The sequence below is a fragment of the Eretmochelys imbricata genome, chromosome 6 (assembly GCF_965152235.1).
Source record: "Eretmochelys imbricata isolate rEreImb1 chromosome 6, rEreImb1.hap1, whole genome shotgun sequence".
Lineage (NCBI taxonomy): Eukaryota > Metazoa > Chordata > Testudines > Cheloniidae > Eretmochelys > Eretmochelys imbricata.
In genome coordinates, this window is record NC_135577.1 from 111,091,412 (window position 1) to 111,114,007 (window position 22,596).

At 39.8% G+C, this 22,596-nt stretch overlaps 2 protein-coding genes across 6 annotated transcripts in view; one reads left to right on the forward strand and one right to left on the reverse strand.

The window, feature by feature from the left end:
• PPP2R5C (protein phosphatase 2 regulatory subunit B'gamma) overlaps positions 1-14,410 on the forward strand; it is a 194,267-nt gene extending 179,857 nt beyond the window's left edge. For all 4 annotated transcript variants that reach the window (XM_077819371.1, XM_077819374.1, XM_077819372.1 and 1 more), the window contains one exon: positions 11,798-14,410. In XM_077819371.1, coding sequence (XP_077675497.1) covers positions 11,798-11,929 — 132 coding nt within the window. In that variant the 3' untranslated portion in view covers positions 11,930-14,410. The remainder of the gene's footprint in view (positions 1-11,797) is intronic.
• LOC144266145 (uncharacterized) overlaps positions 1-22,596 on the reverse strand; it is a 73,303-nt gene that overhangs the window by 43,413 nt on the left and 7,294 nt on the right. The window lies entirely within an intron of this gene.

Consider the following 22,596-nt stretch of genomic DNA (forward strand, 5'->3'; position numbering starts at 1 on the left):
CCTATTGTCCGTGAGCTGTGCTGTGTGGCCCGCCCATCGCATCTTGTTATGTCTGCTTTCCACGACAGTGTCTTTCACACCACTGCGATCTCTGATCATTTCATTTGGGATGTGATCCAAAAGGGAAATACCCGACATAACTCGTTTCATTGCCCTTTCAGCTACCGACAGCCGCTGTTCTTCTCTCTTTCAGTGTCCACGTTTCACTGCCATACAGCATGGCTGGCAGCACTGTTGAATTGAAGATATTTGTACCTGTGGTCTTGTCAGTTTTTCCTTTGAGGACGTCCTTGATGGAATTAAACACATACCATCCTGCCCGAATCCTTTGTGAGAGTTCTCCGTTCAGGTCTTGGTGCATATTAACTTCTTGGCCCAAATATATGTACTGTTCTGCTTCTTCGATTTCTTCTCCTGTTACTGTTATTCGGGCTTTTTGTAAGACATCTGATCGCATGTATTTTGTTTTGCAGCGGTTCATTTTCAGGCTGACCTGACTGCTTTTCTTGTTGAGTCTTCGTAGCATGCTCTGCAGTTGGGTGCTTTCGGCAATTAGTACAATGTTGTCCACGAATCTGAGATGGGATAATCGTTTATGTTGATACCACTCCTCCAATTGATCTTGTTCATAACCATTTTGAGACAGGCGGTTAATAGTTTTGGTGAAATTGTATTTCCTTGCTTTACGCCTTTCTTGATTGGGATGAGGAGGGAAGTTTCGAGGAGAGTAATATCTGTTGTACATCCAGTATTCGCTTCCTTAAACAAACTGATCATAGAATCATAGAATACCAGGGTTGGAAGGGACCTCAGGAGGTCATCTAGTCCAACCCCCTGCTCAAAGCAGGACCAATCCCCCCAATTTTTGCCCCAGATCCCAAATGGCCCCCTCAAGGATTGAACTCACAACCCTGGGTTTAGCAGGCCAATGCTCAAACCACTGAGCTATCCCTCCTGCATGTTAATGCCCTGCTCTGCGAGTGCCTTTAATATTGCATTAAACTCGACGCTATCGAAGGCCTTTTCATAGTTGACGAAAGCAATGCGCAGTGGGAGTTTGTATTCTTTCGCTTTTTCTAGGATCTGGCTAAAGGTAAATATATGGTTGATCATGCTGAAATTTCTTCGAAACCCTGTCTGCTCTCTCGGATGTTGTTCATCCAGACTCTGCGAGAGTCGGTTCGTTATCACCTTTGTAAAGAGCTTGTAGATGTGAGAGAGCAGGCGTATAGGGCAGTAATTCTTAAGCTTTTCCTTCTTCAAGATATCAACTAAATCTTAAAGCCAGGGCCTTCCAAAGTTTTTCACCTCCTGCAGAAATTATTTCTGACATTATTCCATCTTTGCCTGGAGCTTTTCCCTTCTTCATATGGTGTAGCGTGCTTCGGACTTGGCTGACTATTATTAGGGGGACACATTCTTCTGACTCTTGGAGTGTTGGGAGAGGGATGTTGATTCTTGATTTGAACAGTTCTATATAGAATTCCTTGCAGACCTCCTCCATCCCTGTTCTGTCTATTACTGTCTCTCCGTCCTTGTTCTTCAACGCTGTTACGCTCAATCTATATTGCGTCAATTCCCGCTTGCATGTCCTGAGGCTCTTGCGTGATTCAGCTGTTTTGAGGAGCTTTTCTTTCTGGAAGTTCTCAAAGTCATCCTTCAGTTTTCGCCATATAAGCTTGCACAGAATGGAGTACTCAAGGTTGTTATCCGAGCTCCTTTTCATGTTTCTCTGCTTCTCCAACAAACTTTTTGTTTCATTCGAGATCCTTCCCTTCGCCTTCTTCAGCTTTTCAATTTCAGGTGCTTTTATGCAACGTCTCAGCTTGTCAGCAAAGATACTGTAGTCCTCATCACACTTTTCCGTCTGGGTCCAGTCAAACCCAGAAATTGCTTTCTTCAGCTTTGCTTCATTGAATGTCTTTGGCCGCTGTTTACTGTTTCCCATCTGTAACACCTTCTTTTCCACCGCTTCATCGAAAATCGACTTCACTCTAAGCAGGCAGTGGTCACTGCCGGTGTTGAAAGGCTGCACCACCGAGACGTGTTGAACGATGCACCTTTTATTGACTAAAATATAGTCCTATTTCATTCTTGCTCTTTGTGTTTGGCGCGATCAACGTCCACCTTCTTGCGATCTTCTTTTTGTACCAGGTGTTTGCCATGTACAGTTCTTTCATTTCTGCCATCGCTACTAGCCTTTCTCCTCTTTTATTCCTTTCGCCACTGCCGTATCTCCCTATGAACTTTTTGCCAGCTTTCCCTCACCCGACCTTGGCATTGAAATCTCCCATCGTGACAGTGTAAGTGGACTTTTGCGCGAGGTTCTTTTGAGCTCTCGGTAGAATCTTCAACTTCTTCATCCACACTTCAACTTGTGGGAGCGTAGGCCTGGATGACCTTGAGCGTAGCTTTTGACTTCATTTGAAGATGCAGCACACCAGTATGTGAGGATATTAGCTGGCATGATATGACTTTCAAAGACCACTCTTTATTGACGATAAATCCGACTCCTCCAACATTTCTAGCACCATCTCCCTTTCCGAGCCTCACAGCACTTCCATCCTTCCAGTTGACTTCCATCTCCTTCTTTCGTCGGGTTTCGCAGACACTGAGGATATTGCATCTTACCCTTTTTTTTTTCTCCTCCATCAGATAGTTTAACTTTTCCTCCCTGGACCTACAATTGTAAGTACACACAGCAAGCGTTGTCCTTTTCCATGTTGGCCTAACACCTGACATTTTTAGCAACCTCTCATCGCTCAATTTCCGCTCCGCCACTGTAGCATGGTTCGATGACACGCACGGAACTAAGACCCATTTGCTCATGTTGTTTTAGCTGTTAACTTCAAGCCATCCCACTGGCGGGCAGGCATGCGTACCTCCTCAAGCTTAGCTAGCTTTCAACCTCCAAGGAGAAGGAGAAGTGCTCTTTCCTCTGAGAGAGCAATCCCCCTCCCTGGATTGGATAGTCCAACACCTTTGTAGCATGGTTAGACCTACCGGGGCATAGGCCCCGCTACCATAGCTGTCAGACGGCCAGGGTCACCGCTGCGCCACGAGGCGCTGAGGTAGGATTTTGCAGTGGGATATCCTACCAGTAGATGAAAATATCTTGTCTGTGCTGATTCTTTTACATCTGTCAGTTGGCTGAGATTTTGTTGAACCATTTGCAGATACTGGTGAGGGTGGATGCTTTTGTGGGGTCACCTCTTGTATATAGTGCATATTTGAGCCTGCTAGAAAACTTAGTGAGAAGACATGAGCCTCAGTGTGTTCAGTTTCATAGGACTTCCACCAGGCAAGCTAATTCAAATTGGCTTCAAGGAACTAGGTTTGCTGTTCTGTAAATCTTATTACCCCCTTCGTAGGCATGCGTAAGGCATTACACACAGCAGAAAAGTTGTTTTTCCATTGTATAGGCAGGCATGTCAAAGACAGGGTTAGGCAGGTAGATGTCTCATTCCCCTCTGCACTGTGGAGCAGGGTTCCATGATTATTTTCATTCTGGTAGCACCTAGAGCTCCAATTCTGCCTGGGGTTTCTATTGTGCTAGGCTCTCAACAAACAGCGGAAGTCAAACTTTATTTTTTTATATCTTCGTAACAGAGTAAACAAAACTCTTAAGTGTGGAATGGAATTCAGGATGTGGAGGGAGTCAATAAAACTGTGAAGCCATGCTGAGGATCATAACCTGGGAAGTAGGGTGGGCAACAGAGCTGGAGAGGGGTGGGTAATGGTAGCTGCTTTTATGCTTCTCCCCTGCCCCCTTTTAAGTACAGGCTGTGGGGGGTTGCAGACAAAGTTGCCAGGCAAGTGAAGATGGTCAGTCTGCTACAGAAGACACTTCTCGATCTGACAAAGCTCCTATGGCTTACCAGAGGGGAGGCTTGATCTGATTAATCTTACCACGTCTGCCAACTTGAACTATTGCTATAGACCTTTAACATGTCTGAGAATAGTTGCAGTGTGGCATGGAGGCAGTTAAGTTGACAGGTTGCCAAGCTTTTTTGAGAACCAGCGAAGCAGTCAGATCGATAGGACTAGTGAGCCATGGAGAGAAGATAAAGAAGGCTGGGGAGTGAGTCTGGGTGTAAAACAGAACTACACAAAGCTCCTGTGACTTGTTCACTGTAACTTTTTCCATGTTGGACAAGTCAAATAACTTCTTGCATTTTTCTCCACAAATTACCCTCTTTGCCATTTCAATAGGCCAAAGCACTGTGAAAAATATGCTTGTGACTTTTGGAACTGTTATAGGAGGCTGAAAAAGAAGTGGAAATTTCTATGGAAATTGGAAAGAGGAATAATTTTAAAATAATTCTACCAAGAAAACATTGAAGAGTGTTAAAAGTGCCTAGAGAAATAAAGTTGGTCGTCCTTTGAACCATTTGAGTGATTTCTCAGATTGTTCATGTTTAAGGAATTCAAACCCTGCTGAACACTCATCACAACCGGAACAGTTGGGCTGTTAACAGTGACTTGATAACATATTGTTCCTTGAACAAATGGGAAGAAAAGTCTAACATGTTTGCTTGGTATTTGCTGGTTTTACAGGATAGGTATCAGAAATCCTTTGTATTAATTTCTCTATTTGAACTGGATTCCAACAATTCAAGACAAACCAAGACCAGAAAGGCTTGCAGGTTCAAAACTTTTGCATCATGAAAAGCAACTGAGAAAAGAAATTAAATACAGTAATTATTTTGACTCAGGAGGTCTGTTGCACATTATGCAGAGATACTCAACTGACTATTACAATACATAGAAACTACGTTAAATAAAGTCAAAATTAATGTTCAGTTGAGTTCTTTTGTGTATTTAGATTTGCATACAGTCAAGACTATCAAAGAAAGGTATTCATTAGTTAGTGTCGGAACAGCTTTCTTAAAAAGAGGGCTTACAGAATTTTTTTTTTAATTAGTAAAATATCAAAGTTTATCACTGGGAGACACTAACTAGACAAGGAAGCTATAGAAGTGAAAATGTGAAAAGTAATCACTGATGTGGAATGATTCACTCAATTATTTAATTTTCATTCCTTATGTGTAAAGGCCAGTAAAGCAAAAAAAGATTAAAATGGTTAACGTGAAGCATTTTCTTTTCTAGCTCTGAACTCTGGTGGTGTAGAATGCATTTTTAGTTATTTATTCAAAGCCTAGGACAACTTTCATTTGGGTGTTTTGTTTTTGTTTTTTCCTGTTATGCTCAGAGAAAAAAACACACCTCCCCACTTTCAGAACTAAATGCAAACTCATAGTTTTCAATTTACAGTTACACTCCCTCTCTCTCTCTCTAAAATATACCCTCTCGTTCTAACACACACAAAAATCCTGTAAACTCATCTAGCTATTTCTCCTGCAGGATAGGAAGGAAGGAAAATTTGTTTATCTGTTTAAATATTTGAGACAAACTCCTACTATGATGATGGGGGCTATATATGTACTCCAAAGATCTCATGATGGAAGGCAACCTCGTTGGGAATTATTTTCTGACTGACATAGAGTAGCAGCATCATTCTTCACATTTGGAAGTTCAAGACAGGCTGTGATAGTAGAGTATTTGATCTATTGAAATAGAGAGAGATGTGTGTGTGGCAATTGAGAGATCTTTTCAGTGAGTTTCTTATGGGATGTGAAGGTGACAAAAGTCTTAAGACATCTAAACAGGCTTCTAGAGAGTGCTGGGGAGCAGTCTGTGGTTATGGTACATATTAGTACCAGTAACCTAGGGAGGTCTTGGAAGCTAAATTTAGATTGCTAAGAAGAAAGCTTTAGGTCCAGAGCTTCTGTGATAGCTTTCTCTGAAATGCTTCCATTTCCATGTCTGAAGCCAGGGGAACTTCAATGTCTCAATATATGAATGACTCCTGGGGGGCATTCTGCGGGACTGCGTGCCCGAAGGCAACAGCTACCCCACCCCCCCACCCTGATTTCCTGCTTTTCCCTGCAGAAAAAGGCAAGGAAGCCCTGCATTGGGGGGGGGGGGTGTTGAGACCATGTACAGTTTTGGGGTGGAGGCAAAGCATGGAGGGGCACATGGAGTTATGTGCCACTGTCCCCCCCCCTCAGTTCTGCAAATGCAGATCTACCCAGCTCAGAGGCTGCCTCGGGCTCCACTGACTCAGTTGTGCTCTCCTTTTGTGTGCTGGGAGTCTTCCTATTTTCTGTGGAACACTGAGTGCCCGCCATGGGGGCTCGGTAAGGGGGGTGGGGGGAAGAGGCAGTGGGGAAGGAAGGGGGTGGAAATGGGCAGGGGGCAGGGAATGTGGGAGTGATGGGAGGGGAATGGAGAAGAAAAGGGGATAGGGGAATCACTGTGGAAAGCGGGAGCCTGGCATGTGGCATCTCCTCGGCAGCAGCTGGGGCTCCCCTGTTAAGCAGGCCCATCATGACAAGCCCTATTCCCCACCCCACTGAGCCCCAACTAGCTGCACCTGGACCCCCACTCCATCAAGGCCCACCCCCTCAGCACCCGGACCCCCACACTGAGACCCCCCTGCCATGCCCCATCTCCCCACACCCAGACCCCCCCGCTGAGCTCAACCACCATTACCTGGATCCCCTGCAGAGTCCCATTGCCCCTGCACCCGGAACCCCTCAACGAGCCCCTGTGCATTCAGATCTTCCACTGAGCTGCCTGCACCCTGATTGTCCCACACAGAAACCTCTCACCCCACACCTGGATCCCCCCATACTTGGATCCTGCTGGGCTGAGCCTGCCCAGCCACAGCTGGTGCACCTGGCACAGAGGAGCAGGGCCCTGGGCTGTTTCTGGGGCAGGCCCAGCCCTTGCACTGTGTCAGGTGCAGCCTCACTGCCGAGTCCCTGTACTGGGGGAGGTGGGAGCTTCAGGGTGATCTCCCACCTCAGTGCAGTCAGTAGCCTGTGGTCCCCACTGCCATGCTGGAGCCACATTTATTTACTGACCAATAAAATTTGGAGAATTTTAAAATATTGTGCGCAAAATTTTTAATTTTTTGGCACAGAAGTCCCTCTGGACTAATGAATAAAACAAGGAGATTTTCAGGCACTAGGGCACATTGAATGCCTATTAAAAAAGGCCAGGGGAGTGGAGGGAGATGAGCTCCAACTTAACTAAAGTAGAACCAGATCTCTGGTACACAAAACGAATAAAGTTTGGGAGAACTGTTTAAACTAAGAGCTGAGGGAAAGCTGACAGGTGCCACAGAGCACTGCAGTCTAACAGACATCCGTTAGGAATATCAGTAATACAAATGTATCTCTGTATCTAGCAAAGGTTAGGGCAGAGAGAACAATCAACCTAGAGCAGGGACAGGTTGAGATCACAGAGATAAATTCTGTTAAATCAACAAGGGGTCAAACTAAGGATTTTAATAAAAAATAGGCATATGATCAATAATTACTATAAATGCCTATATACAACTGCAAGAAGCTTAGAAGCAAAATACATGAAATAGAATGCCTGGCAGTAGAAAAGGGCCTTAACGTAAAATGCCTACCGGAAACATAGTGGAATAACAGAAAATTAATAGGAAACTGTCATACCTGATTAACCTGATTTATATTTCTTACATAGTTTATAAAGGGGTGGGGAAGTAGTATTATAGCCAAAAGACCCACAGAATTTGGGGATAGATTTGGTTTTGAGGGAACTGCATTGTAGTATCTGTATGGATACAAATCCCAAATCTTAAGAGTACAAATATTTTAGTAGGGTTATATTGCCAGCCTCCAGATCAGAAAAAGCAATATAGGATGTAGAATGTGATGAGACCAGAAGCAACAAGGTCTAATAAAGGGTAATAATTGGGGGACTTCAAATACTCGTATATAAACTGGTGGGTCCCTTTGGGCTAGTAACTGTACAAATACATGGTATGAGATGGTCCTTGTCTTGAAGAGATTAGAGTCTAAATAAACTTTAAACAAACAGCAAGTTCTAGAGCTCAGAAGAGGAGAAACGGTACTCAACTTAGACCTAAGTAATTCATAAGAGTTGGTTCAAAAGTAAGTATATGCATAAAACATTTAGTTGTAGTGTTCAAAATATCTCATTGTTTTATTATTTGTATTAATGTAGTGCCTAGCAGCCCTAATCTTAGACCAAGAGCCCACTGTGTTAAACACTGTACAAAAACAATCAAAGGACAGTCCCTGTTCCCAAAGAGCAATATAATTTAAGTGTAGCATCCTTGGGAAAGGAAAAATAGTGGGAGAAGAACTGTAATCCCATAGATGTAATACCTATACCACCAATGTCGCATGGTGACATTTAACTTTAGAAAAATGGTTAAAAAATAAAAGTAGTCAAAAGGTCCCTAACCTCAAAAAAAAAACAAAAAAAAAACAACACAGTAACAGGCTCAGGGTGTATGCATTACTCTTAAACAGAATGAGGAGCAGGATGGCAAGAAGTAAACCAGCATGGCTAAGGTTCATGAGATGATTTGAGCTAAATAGGTGACCTTCAAAAAGCAGAAATCAACCCCTAATGAAGCCAATAGAAAGGAATATGAACTATGGCAGGAAATACGTGAGAAGGAAATTAGGACAGTATTATATCAGAAGCAGAAAGCCTGCAAGAGAATCAATGGGTCTGCTGGCTGATCAGCAGGTAAAGGAAGCAATTAAGCATAAAGATGTTTCAGAGAAACTAAATTTCTTTGCATCAGACTTCACCACAGTGGATGTTTTTCAGTAATAAAGGTGAGATACAATCAAAGACTGAGATGTCAAAAGAAGAGGTACTGAAACAAATTTATAAATTATAAAGCAAGTCACTAGGACAAGATGGTATATGTCTAGGAGTTCAGAAGAAACTTTAAGAATGAAGTACTGCTTACGGTATTATATAGTCTCATTAAAACCAGATACCATGCCAGAGGATTAGGGGGCAGCAAATATGCTTGTTTAAAAAAGGTGATGAGTCACTCAGGGAATTTATAGTCCAGTAAGCCTTTCTTCTATATCTGATAAATTGGTTGAAATAATTAAAAACCAAATTACAAAACATCTAAATGATCATAATTAGATCTATTATAATTTAATTTTATTTACTATTTGTATTTTTGTAGCGCCTAGGAAGCCTAGTCATGAACCAGGACCCCATTGTGCTAAGTGCTGTACAAACACAGAAAAAAACCACAATCCCTGTCCCAAAGAGTTTACAATCTTAAAATATAAAACAAGAGACAGCAGATAGATGTGGACAGGGGAGTACAAGGAGACCCTATTGCTCAGTGTGACAAGCTGCAGTATCAGCAAACCAGCAACTTAACTGTTAAGCTTTTCATGAGTATCATGGCAAAGGAGACTTGTAAGGAGGGATTTCAAAGGGAAAACAATAAAATGGCTTTGCAGATGTTCACATGGAGCTCTTCACAAGCATGAGGGTCAACATGGGAGAAAGCATGAAGGTGCTTATTTAAAAATGTAGTAAGTGGGCAATGAAGGCTGGCATCATGGACCAATTGGAGATAGGTGTTGACCTGTCAATAGTAAATGCATGATGGTAGTTAGGATTGGGATAAGCTGTGAAAAGCCTTGAAAGTGAAAACAAATTGCTTATGTTTGATGTGATAGAGAGGGGGGAGCTAGTGTAGAGATGCAAAGAGAGGAAAGTTATATTTGCAGCAGCATTCTGAATGGATATAAGTAGGGCAAGGTTGCATTTGTCAAGACCAGAGAAAAGGATGTTGCTGTAATTGAGACATGAAATGATGAGAGTCTGGAAGACAGTTTTAGCTGTGTGGATGGATAGGAAAGGCCGTGTCTTAGAGATGTTCTGCAGAAAGAATCTGCAAGATTTAGATGTAGCTTGGATGTGAAAACCTAAAGAGAGGTCCAAGTCAAAGGTGATGCCTAGATTATGGGCTTGAATGACAGGCAGAATGATAGCGATGTCCACAGTGGTAGAGAAAAGAGCTAGGAGTGTGGGTCTGTGGGGGAAAGAGGTAAAGGAGACGAGCAAGGGAGGGAATAAGTGAATGCAAAGAAAATCAGGACATATGGGTTTATTAAGTCAAATGGAAGAGTAGAGAGGGAAGAGCAGATGAGAAAATCTGTGTCTGTGAGAAAGGATTCAGAGTAACAGCCGTGTTAGTCTGTATTCGCAAAAAGAAATGGAGTACTTGTGGCACCTTAGAGACTAACCAATTTATTTGAGCATGAGCTTTCGTGAGCTATAGCTCACTTCATCAGATTTGAAGTGAGCTATAGCTCACGAAAGCTCATGCTCAAATAAATTGGTTAGTCTCTAAGGTGCCACAAGTACTCCATTTCTTTTTGTGAGAAAGGAGAGAGTTGTAAGAGGGAAAGGGGGAAAGGTCACTTATTTTGTCAATTTTCTCTTGGAAGAAATTGGTGAGATCCTATGAGGAGACAGCGGTGGGGGAGGAGGAATGGGAATGTTTGAGGAGTGAGTCAACGGTGGCAAAAAAGTGGCTGGGATTACAGACATGGGTTTCAGTTAATTTGGAGAAGTAGTTTTTTAGCTAGGAAAGTGGTAGAACTGAATGAAAAGAAAAACTTATAGTGGAGGAAGGCAGCCTGGTAACAGGGTTTCCGCCAGAAAGACTCCACAGCATGGTAGCAGGAGAGGAGGAAGTGGATGTTGGGTTGGAGAGATGTTGGGTTCTGCAAATGAAATCATGTTCTACTAATCTATTAGAATACTTTGAACAAGCCAGTACAGTAGTCGATGAACAAGACCTAGTTAACATAATTTATTTTGGTTTTCAAAAAGCCTTTAACAAACTACCTAGCAAGAAACTATTGAGAAAACTAAGTCGTTTGGGAGGCAAAGTACTGTCATGGATCAGAAACTCTGAGACGAAAAAACTACAGAATAGGAATAAATGGTCAATTTTCATCAAGACAAAAGGTGCCTGAGGCTCTGGGCTAGGTCTGGTGTTGATCATTAGATTTGTTAATTTGGGGGAAAAGGGTGAGCAGTGACTGTGAGGTGGCAAAATTTGCAGATAGCAGTTGTTTGAGTTAAGTAAGACTGGGAGAAGCTTCAGCACAGACTAACTTAGGTGAATGGGCACCACAGTGGCAGGTGTAATTCAATGTTGACAAATGTAAAGTGCACATAGGAAGGAATAATTTTAACTATTCTCACACCTTACTGGATTCTGGTTAGCTGTAACAACTTGAGAAGAATACAGCATTTTTGAGGACAGCTGAATGAAGACCTCTGTTCAATATGCTACAGTGATCAAAAAAGCAAACAAAATATTAGGGTGCATAAGGAATGGAATGGAGAATATTTTATAATGCTGTTCTATAAATCAAAGATATTCCCTTATCTGAAATACTGTATTCAGCTCTGTCACTCATTCTTTAAAAGGACATGTCAGAATTAGCAAAGGTTCAGAAATGTGCGATGAAAATGATTAGAGGTGTGGAAAAACTCCCATGAAGAAAGATTGGGACTGTTTACCTTAGGGAGAAGACATAAGGATATACAAAATAACAAATGGTACGGAGAAGGTAGATCAGCAACTGCATCATATAGAAGCAAAGACAATAATTTGGGGGAATAAGATTTTACTAATAAAGCTAAAAATGTTTTGGATGGACTTGTTATAAAGCAATATTTGATCTTCTCTTTTTGCTTAACAAAATAGTCTCGACTGAAAACAATGTGTGGATAGTTGGGGTAGGAAGGAAATATGGCAAACATTTGCAACGCAAATTTTAACCCTCTTCCTAAAGTACATGTACATAGGAACATGAGCAAAGATTCTTGAATATTAGTTTGTGTTTGGCAAATAACTTTTTTGGCCAACTGTTTTGCATTTTGATTTCAGGCACAGAGAGATCAGAAAAGGGATCGTCCTCTTATGCGACGCAAGTCAGAACTGCCTCAGGATATTTACACCATGAAAGCCTTGGAATCCCATTGCAGAGCTGATGAGCTAATATCACACGATGGGCATTAGACTATTACAGTGAAATATTATTTTGGAGGAAAACTTTTTTCTGGACTCAGTTCTACAGTAGAGAACTTACTTTTTTGTGCCATACCAATCAGTTACACAAAAGTCAAAGCTTTCTTCAACCCAGTTCTGAAGGCAATAACTTAATACAGTATGCAGCTCAAGATTAGTAGTTCAAACAATGGTAAATTACTTGATTCCATATGCAGAACCATGGGTTGACTAGTATTAGATGGCCACGTTTTTCTGGCGGTGTTGTCATAGTACCAGTTAGTTGGTAAAATGAATAGTTTTATAGTAGTACTTGAGAATAATATTCTGTAAGTTACTTCCACCAAAACTGAAGTCATTTGAATGACTAATAGTTGGTACTATGATAACACTGTTTTCAAAAGCAAAATTCTTTCGGATTTAACTATTACATGTTTTTCTAAGACTTCTCAACTTTGAAATTGTTTCCACATTACTATTGTCTTGTAATATACCAGCAGTTTTGAAAATATACAGTTCTTTACTTTCCTATTATAAAACACAGCTTACAAAATGGTAACTTCATGACAATCCTCAATCACGGTTGCTTTCTAAAAGTTCTGTAAATTGTTTCTTTACTTAGGATAAAGACATATATATACCATGTCCTAGTACTTTACGTGTATTTAAAGCCATATTTTCCAGTCTTTAGTATGTAATACAGCACCAGTATTCCAAAAGTCAACTGGTAGAAGAATTTGTTTCCAAAAATGAAAATTTATCTACCTTGACTGGGAATAAATTGAATATAAAAATATTTATATTTTTATTTTCATTCCTTGTTTTCAGTTTAGTAAAACACTGTTTCTCCCTTATCTGAGCTTTTAATACTCAGCATTTTTTCTTGGGCTCTAAGAGTTCAATATTCTGTGGCAGATATCATGATGTCATTTAAGTTGCATTAGTCTTCTCAGACAGACAAACATTGTTGCCTTTCAGTGAAACACAACACCGATAGCTTGTATTATAAAGTAAAAACAGGTAAAAGATGTGAGTTTAAGAGCTGATAAATCAACAGTGACCGTAGTTTTACGTGAATATATTTTTTTGTGTTGTAAAGAGCACATATATTACAAATACACCTCACAAGTAAAATGAAAATGCATCTGAGTTGCTGATGATCTTCAAATGCTGCTATATTTTCCACAAGATTACTTGCATGTAGTGAGCTTTTTGTTGTAGATGGAAAAGCACGGGCGGAAAATCTCTTTCAACATGTAGTGCTTTGTCTTCAATATTTGATTTCTCTCAGGGTGGCCAGTATTTTGACTTACTTATCCTGCTTAAGAGCTGTTTGAGATGTGTTCTGCTATTCTAAATGGGTGACTAGTTTCTTTTGTCTCTGGCAGTGACATCATATAACTTTAATGTTTAATGTCTTGATGCATAAAAAGATAAAAATGTGGCTTCTTTAAAAATAGTTTGTTTTATTTTTTCAAAAAAGAGGTCTCCTGCATCCATAAAAATATTGTGCAAAGCAGACATTCATAGTAACATTGTGCAGATGTAGTGCCTGCTGTCTGCTGGTTATAGTGAAAATACAATTTCCAATCTTTATTACATTGTCTATTGGAAAAAGTCATTTTAGTGGGTGGGAATTATTGCTCAAACAAACAAACAAAATCACCTAAATTGAAAGACCACCTGAAGCTTCAAGTGGAAAAGTCCACTGTGTGTGAAAACGCTTCCTGTTAAACTTGAAAGAGAATATGCTTTACCATTATGATAAACTATATTGAAACCGTTTAAAGATGCCTTCTCCTTTTGAGGGAAAAAGGGTGCTTTTTTAATTGTATAAAGCAATGTCTATGTATTTTGATATACCATTGTTTGAACTTCCATCTTTAGCTGGTAAATTATCAAATAATTTGATTTTGGGTGTTCAATATGTTTGTGCAAGAGGTTTCTGGAAAGAAGTACTCTTATTTTACCCTAGGAAAAAAACTTGTATATCAGTGTTTGATTGTGTAACGCTCAATGTATAAGAACATCTTTTACTGTCTAGATTTTATTTCTGTTCTTTACTGAAGATAAACATTCACCAAAAAAAGGGGGGAATACAATTTTTCTGTAATTAAAGTCTGTCAGAAATTCACCTTTGAGGTTTTGGGCCATAGAACATTTACTTAGACAGTATTCCAAAAATTATCAGCACTGATTGTTTGGCTTGTTTGTTACCACCATTTATATATTTTGTATAGTCATGTACTAAACTACTCAAACTACTACATCCAAAATAAAAAGTAAAAATAAAGTAGAATTTTGGTGGCTGTTCTTCTTCATAAAGTTCTTTGACACCTTTCCATGTTCTCCAAAATTACATCTGTACATCAGGAATGTCAAAAGTAATATTACAAGTGTCTTTTTAGTGTGGCTTTAGTATGGCTTTATTTTAATATTGTACATACATTGTACTTTGTTTTATGGTAATAAGTAATAAAAATGTAGACTTCATATTTTGTACAGAATGGTCCTATGTACAGAATAAAAAGTTCCTAGAAACAGCAAAAATAGGTAAGTGGCACAATTATTTTTCATTAGACAATATCCGTAACTTTGTTTTAGTAAAATGTTAAGTTCAAATGTACCTTCATATTTTTTAACATTTTGTAATTCAGATTTTGTTCTGACATTGTTTATGAAGAACAACCTTCATACACCTGCCATTTATTTGCTCTTTTATCTAATTTTAAAATTCTAAAAATGGTGTATAATATGGACTAAATAAAGAACATGTGAATTTTACTTGCTGATCATGAAACTAAATTTAGCACAGAACCTTCTGGTAAATGTGCAGATTACCACTGGCTTAAAAATCATCCACAACTTTGAGACAATAGCACATAAGTTAAAGAATAAAATTGCAGTTCAGTGTTGGTGCCTTTTTGAAAGTTACAAGTAAATGTATGGTAAATCTTAGAAATAAATCAGCATCATGTTATGTGAATTATTCTCTACCATAAATAATCTTAATTTTTAGTGCAGGTATCAAGTACTGCATTAAACACACACAATAATTTGAAGAATCCCTCAAACCATCCTACAAATACCAAAAAACCCACCTCTTATACCACATTATCTTCCCTATAAAAACTTGAAATACGTATCTGTTGGAAGGATTTCCAGCAAAGCAGCAGGAGCAAAATTAAGGATTTCCAATAAGACAGAAAAGAGAGGACAGTATCAGATGGTGCAAACAGATGCAGCAAATACATATTTTTTTTTTATCTAGATTTTTCTTCCAGTTTACAAATGATAGTTCTTGGATCATCAGAGGATCTTCAGTATTTTATAAACACTCTCAATATCCTGTGTGGCACAGTAACCCCCCTCACTCAACGTCCTAGTTGTTATGTTCTTGAAAAATGTAATGTTAAGTGCATCCAATTTCCCTATAAGAATTAATGTAAATGGTGGGGGTTAGGTTCCACTGAAATTTTTTTTGCCAGACAAAAGGACATTATATACATATACAGCATATGTTTTTAAAATAATTTTAAACAAACAGTTTAATACTGTACTCACCAATGATTGTGAAGTTTGGTTGAGGCAGGGGCATAGTAGGGTCTGGGCGCGGGGGCTTTCCCCATTCCACCAGCCTGGCTGGAACCTGCACCTCCACCCCGTTCCCCAGCAGGAACACCGGGGCAGGTGGAACAGGGCAAGGCCCCGCGCCCCAACCCTGCTCCCCAGCTGGAATGCCCAGCGGAGTGGCGTAAGCCCCTGCGCCCCAACACAGTCCCTGGCAGGAGCACCAGGCGGGGGAAGCCAAACAGCGTTATAAGGGAACATTGCAGGACTTTAAAAGAGTATGTTTACTAATAGGTCAGCGACCTAATAACGAAACTATGTTAACTGGGATGATAACTAAGGAGTTACTGTACTGTGTACGATAAACCCATGGAAAATTAAAAAACTAGTTAAAAGAATGCTTTTATAGTAACAGATTAACACACTCTCCAGGCATCCTCCAATCACATTTTTACAGTCATAGTAAACAAAAACTGGAAATAACCAGAACTTTGGAACTATTTCCAAAAGCATCAACATACATAGTGTCCCTGGACCAAGATGCAAATAAGACCAAACATTGCCAGTATAAAAAATTGATTATTTCAGCCAAATATCTGGGGAGGGAGGTATGCATTTGCTTTTTACACAAGTCTCCATTTTTAGTAAGAATAGGATGAATATCTGATTTGGATCTGAGTTGGGTACATTTAGTATATTTGTGAATTATTGAAGATCACTTGGATAATGCCTTTAATTTTCAAGTACATAGAACAGAATGACATTTCTTAATTAGCTATCATATCACAGCATCTGGACTCTCGTTACTTTTCACTGCTGAATCAGGTAGAGGTCTCAAGAGTTGCAATGTAACTCTAGGGTAAAAAAAAATTGCTAAATGTTGTATATATACACACAATACATTTGCATACACAATTAGGTATTTTTGTGCATAGGTGGTTATTTCTAAAGTTAATATATTGTGGTTTGTTTTTTCATTGTCTAATATATTTGAAAATATGAAAGTATTTTGTATTGGAGGAAGGAACTTAGTGTTGCAGGGTGAGGTTTTGTTTGAGCTGGGCTCAAATACTTGATCGCCCATATCTTGCTATTAAAAATAAATTCTGGTTTCTTCACTTATGAATGCAAGAATTCATTTAACATATACCTGTAAAACATTTTTCATTAGTGAATTAGGGCTGTCAAGCGATTAAAAAAAATAAATCATGTATATTCGTGCTGTTAATAATAAAATACCATTTATTTAAATATTTTTGGATATTTTCTACATTTTCAATTATTTCAATTACAATACAGACTACAAAGGGTACAGTGCTCACTTTACATTTATTTTTTATTACAAATATTTGCACTGTATAAAAGAAACAAAAGAAATACACCTCTACCCTGATATAACGCGGTCCTTGGGAACTGAAATCTTACCATCGTATAGGTGAGATCGTGTTATATCGGGTTAGGGAGAGGAATAGCTCCCTGCCCCAGCTCACCTCCATTCTGCCTCCGCCTCCTCCCCTGAGCATGCTGCCGCTGCTCTGCTTCTCTCCCTCCAAGGCTTGCCGCGAATCAGCTGTTTGGCGCGGCAAGCCTGGGAGGGAAGGGGGAGAAGCGGAGCGGTAGAGCGCTCGTGGGAGGAGGCAGAGGTTGAGCGGAGGTGAGCTGGGGTGGGGGAGGCGCAGAGGAACCGCTTGTGGTAACACAAATTCGGATATAACAAGGTAAAGCAGCCTCACTCCCCAGAGTGCTGCTTTACCATGTTATAGCTGATTTCGCGTTATATCGGACTGCGTTATGTTGGGGTAGAGGTGTAGTATTTTTCAGTTCACCTAATGCAAATACTATAATGCAATTTCTTTATAATGAAAGCTGAACTTACAAATGTAGAATTATGTACAAAAAAAACTGCATTCAAACAAAGTAAAACTTTACATCCTACAAGTCCGCTCAGTCCTACTTCTCGTTCAGCCAATCGCTCAGACAAACAAGTTTGTTTACATTTGCAGGAGATAATGCTGCCCGCTTCTTGTTTACAATGTCACCTGAAAGTGAGAACAGGTGTTCGCATGGCACTGTTGTAGCCGGCATCACAAGATATTTACATGCCAGATGCGGTAAAGATTCATATGTCCCTTCATACTTCAACCACCATTCCAGGGGACATGTGTCCATGCTGATGATGGGTTCTGCTTATTAATGATTCAAAGCAGTCCGGACCAACACATGTTCATTTTCATCATCTGAGTCAGATGCCACAGCAGATGGTTGATTTTCTTTTTTGGTGTTTCGGATTCTGTAGTTTCTGCATGGAGTGTTGCTCTTTTAAGACCTCGACCCTCTCAGATTTTGGAAGGCACTTCAGGTTCATAAATCTTGGGTCGAGTGCTGTAGCTATCTTTAGAAATCTCACACTGGTACCTTCTTTGCATTTTGTCTCATCTGCAGTGAAAGGTTCTTAAAACAAACAACGTATGCTGAGTCATCATCCGAGACTGCTATAAAATGAAATACATGGCAGAATATGGGTAAAACACAAAGCAGGGGAGACATACAATTCTCCCCCAAGGAGTTCAGTCACAAATTTAATTAATGTATTTTTTTAATGAGCATCATCAGCATGGAAGCATGTCTTCTGGAATGGTGGCTGAAGCACTGAAGTTTAGCATATCTGGCACATAATACCTTGCAATGCCAGCTACAAAAGTGCTCACTTTCAGGTGACTTTGCAAATAAGAAGCGGGCAGCAGCATATCCCATAAATGTAAACAAACTTGTTTATCTTAGTGATTGCCTGAACAAGAAGTAGGATTGAGTGGACTTGTAGGCTCTAAAGTTTTACATTGTTTGGTTTTTGAGTACACTTGTGTAACAAAAAATCTACATTTGTAAGTTGCGCTTTCACAATAAAGAGATTGTACTACAGAACTTGTATGAGGTGAATTAAAAATACATTTCTTTTGTTTATAGTTTTTACAGAGCAAATATTTGTAATAAAAAAGTAGGCACTGTACATCGTGTTGTAATTGAAATCAATATATTTGCAAATGTAGAAAAATCTAAAAATATGTAAAATTTCTGCTGGTATTCTATGTAACAGTGCACTTAAAACTGCAATTAATCAGAATTATTTTTATCACGATTATTTTTTTTTAATCGGGTGAATTAACTGCAATTAATTGGCAGTCCTAAATATAATATAATATGCTGAGTTCCATTTTTCATTCTAATTCCCCTTACCCTCTCATTTGGTTTCATTTTAGTTATTAAAATATTTTCTCAAAATAATCTTAGCTTGAAGGTGCCTTTTTAAATTTCAGCTCTATTTTCCATGTATTTTTTTTTCTTGTTTGCCTTGTTACATGTAAATCACCATCACTACCTAAGTTAATGCAGGCCATAAAGTATGCACATAGTGGAACAAGCCAAATTTAATATTGCAGAGGACATCTCACCTTTTGGAATTTTGACTGCCTGCACTCCTGAGCCCTGCCCCGCTCCTACACCCAAACCCCTGCCCCAGCCCTGAGCCCCTTGCACACCCCAAACCCCTCATCCCCGGCTCCGTTGGGTCGTGGGCATCATCAATTTTCTTCAACTGGGTTGCCAGAAAAAAAGTTTGAAAACCACTGGTTTAGTGAAACTAATATATTGCATAGTACAGTACCATCTACTGCTCCCAGGCAGTCCTGATAAGGCTCAAACTGCTAGTCTCCTGCCACTAACTGGGGAGCTTCCAGAGCCTTTCCCTGCAGCAGGTGGTAGGAAGGGAAATGGTTCTATGCGTGGGGATGGATGGGTTTTATGGACTTGGAAGATTTGAGGAGGGCTTGGCAGCTGGCAGGAGCAGAATGGGTGAGGATTCAAAGCTGAGGGAATAGATCTGACCTGATAAGTAGGAAGAAGTACATACAAGTTCCTCGGTACTGTACAAGGCTAAGCGTCTGCATCTGTTGGGGCCCACCTTGGAGTGCTCAAAATCTTAGCTACCATCTAATTCTACAAACAAGCAAACTGTTATGTTAGTACTGCCACTCCATATGGTACCACAAGAATTTAGGTTCTTGAAAGATTTATCTGTGGCAGATGAACCAGAGTCTCCACTGCTTATAGGGATTGAGCACCTCTCAGTATTGAGACCCACTTGGTCACTGGACTTCCATCCCTGGTACAGCCCAATTCACCACCATTTTCAGCTAGGGCTTCTCCACAGGATGAGGAGGAGAACAGGGACCTCCCTTCAGTCTTTTCAATCAGTGCAGGGTTCTCCTACCCATAAATGCAGGAACCTATTTTTTGATATCCACAGAGTGAAAGAGAGGGGAATTTGGGGGAAGACATCACAGGTGGTGGTAACAACCTTGGATACTACTTCCGTGCCTGTATGGTCCCCCACAATGGCCACACTGGGCTATCTGGACTAATCAAGATTTTTATTAAGAATATTACCAAGTGATGATATTTCTAATGATGAAAGATATGTAGGATCAACCTCCACTGTCTCTTTATTTTAAATTTTATGGTCAGATTCACCAGTACAAAGCAGGCCAAGTATACTGGCCTGTTAAACTGGATTTACAGCTGCTTTGTTACCCCACAACAACACAAAACAATAAATGTCTTCTGTCCTCCATGTTCCCTTTTACATTTCCCACCCCAAAATTCCACCTCATTCCTGCTCAGGCAGAACCCAGTTCCTGCATTCCTCTGCATTCACACAAATACTATCCTCCACCCTCCTGTTGAATAGACCTGGTGCAACAGGTAGGTTCTGGGAATAAATTCTTAAGATTAATGCTCATAATCAATTTGCAGGGGAGAGGAGAAGTAGCTTTCTACCTGCAACTCCTTTTTCACCTTCTTTCCCCCATGCTACCCCAGTTATTTTGACTGCCAGCTGCTATTGCATTTAACTCCACCCAGCATAACACTGGGGTTCACATTCTAGTCATTGCTTTATTGTGGTATGAAATGCTGTTTATTTCAGTTAATCTAATTCTGAATATTCTGCCTTCTAAAACTATCCTTCTGAAGATTTCACAAAGGTTTCTAAAGGCTTACTTACTCTCAAGTTAATTGAGCTCCAAATAGTTCTCTTACTGTTTGTCACCAACTGACATTCAAGCTTGTATTAGAAATCACTTAAATCAGCCATCGCCCTTATTAATATTGGCTTTCCATTTCAGTTAGCTGTAGCTCTAAACACTTTTATCAAAGGGCTTTTAATCTGCATACTATATAAAGGCTAACACCATGGGTAAAAAAGTAAAAAAAACAAACCCCACAACCTACATCAACATTCCTCAGTGAGTATCTTCCTAGACTATGAAGGAATTCAGTCTAGGTTGCATTTGGGCAAACATGAAACAAAGCATAGTGTAGGATTTGCTTGAACTGAAAGAAACCACACCTCTTAAGAAAATCCTAGGGGAAACTAAAAGATAACCAGTTTTTGAAAGATGGATCCAAGGAGACCCAGACATGAAAAGATTTATATGCTAGGTCACTTTTGCTGTTTCATCAACTACATGTCTGGTATTCAAAGGCTTTCTATTGACAGTTAAGGTGATGTGTGCAGAAGTTATCATGTAAAATGCCACAACACGGATACTTGGCATCCAACACAGAGTTTCATTCATGTTCAGAGTCCAAAATGAATCCTCTCACATATACTTTTGCTAGAATACAGTTTAGTAAACACTATCTACAATCCATTATATTAAGGCTTAAAATAATGTAACTTCTAAGAATTTTGATTAACGCTATTAATCTCCAAGTATTTTTCTTGTTATCAACTTAATTTGTTGTATGAAGCATCAAACACCTTTAACTGCAGTTATTTTTTTTAGAAATGTAATGACAGAAGTTCAAAAATATTAACATTTCATAACATAGCTGATTTATATCATACTGTATACTTCTCCAAGAAAAATTTAAGAGCATAATAGATATTTCTGTAAGTTGTAACTACTTGTTGCGTGTAATATACAATAATAATCCTCTTTGTATTGCAGGTGAAATTGGACGAAGGGAAATTTTCAAAAACAAGTCATTTTCAAAAGTGATTTAGGCACTTAAATCATTTAGCTATTTTTGAAAATGTTATCCTTAGGCTACCTAATCACTGAGGCACTTCTGAAAATTTTAGCCCCAACTACTAGTCTAATGGAGCTGTTTCATATCAGTATTCAAAGAATGACAGGTGAATGCTTCCTACCTGAATAAGGGGAACCATATTTTGGGCCCTCCTCCCTACACCTCAGCTGATAACTAAGTTATCGCCACTACAAACACGCCAGGAAAGAACCAATCCCCTTAATCATAGAATATCAGGGTTGGAAAGGACCTCAGGAGGTCATCTAGTCCAACCCCCTGCTCAAAGCAGGACCAATCCCCAATTAAATCATCCCAGCCAGGGCTTTGTCAAGCCTGACCTTAAAAACCTCTAAGGAAGGAGATTCCACCACCTCCCTAGGTAATGCCTTCCAGTGCTTCACCACCCTCCTAGTGAAAAAGTCTTTCGTAATATCCAACCTAAACCGCCCCCACTGCAACTTGAGACCATTACTCCTTGTTCTGTCATCAGCTACCACTGAGAACAGTCTAGATCCATCCTCTTTGGAACCCCCTGTCATAAATATAAAGGGAAGGGTAAACCCCTTTGAAATCCCTCCTGGCCAGGGGAAAGCTCCTCTCACCTGTAAAGGGTTAAGAAGCTAAAGGTAACCTTGCTGGCACCTGACCAAAATGACCAATGAGGAGAAGATACTTTCAAAAGCTGGGAGGAGGGAGAGAAACAAAGGGTCTGTGTGTCTGTCTATATGCTGGTTTCTGCTGGGGATAGACCAGGAATGGAGTCTTAGAACTTTTAGTAAGTAATCTAGCTAGGTATGTGTTAGATTATGATTTCTTTAAATGGCTGAGAAAAGAATTGTGCTGAATAGAATAACTATTTCTGTCTGTGTATCTTTTTTGTAACTTAAGGTTTTGCCTAGAGGGGTTCTCTGTGTTTTTGAATCTAACTACCCTGTAAGATATCTACCATCCTGATTTTACAGGGGGGATTTCTTTATATCTACTTACTTCTATTTTTATTAAAAGTCTTCTTGTAAGAA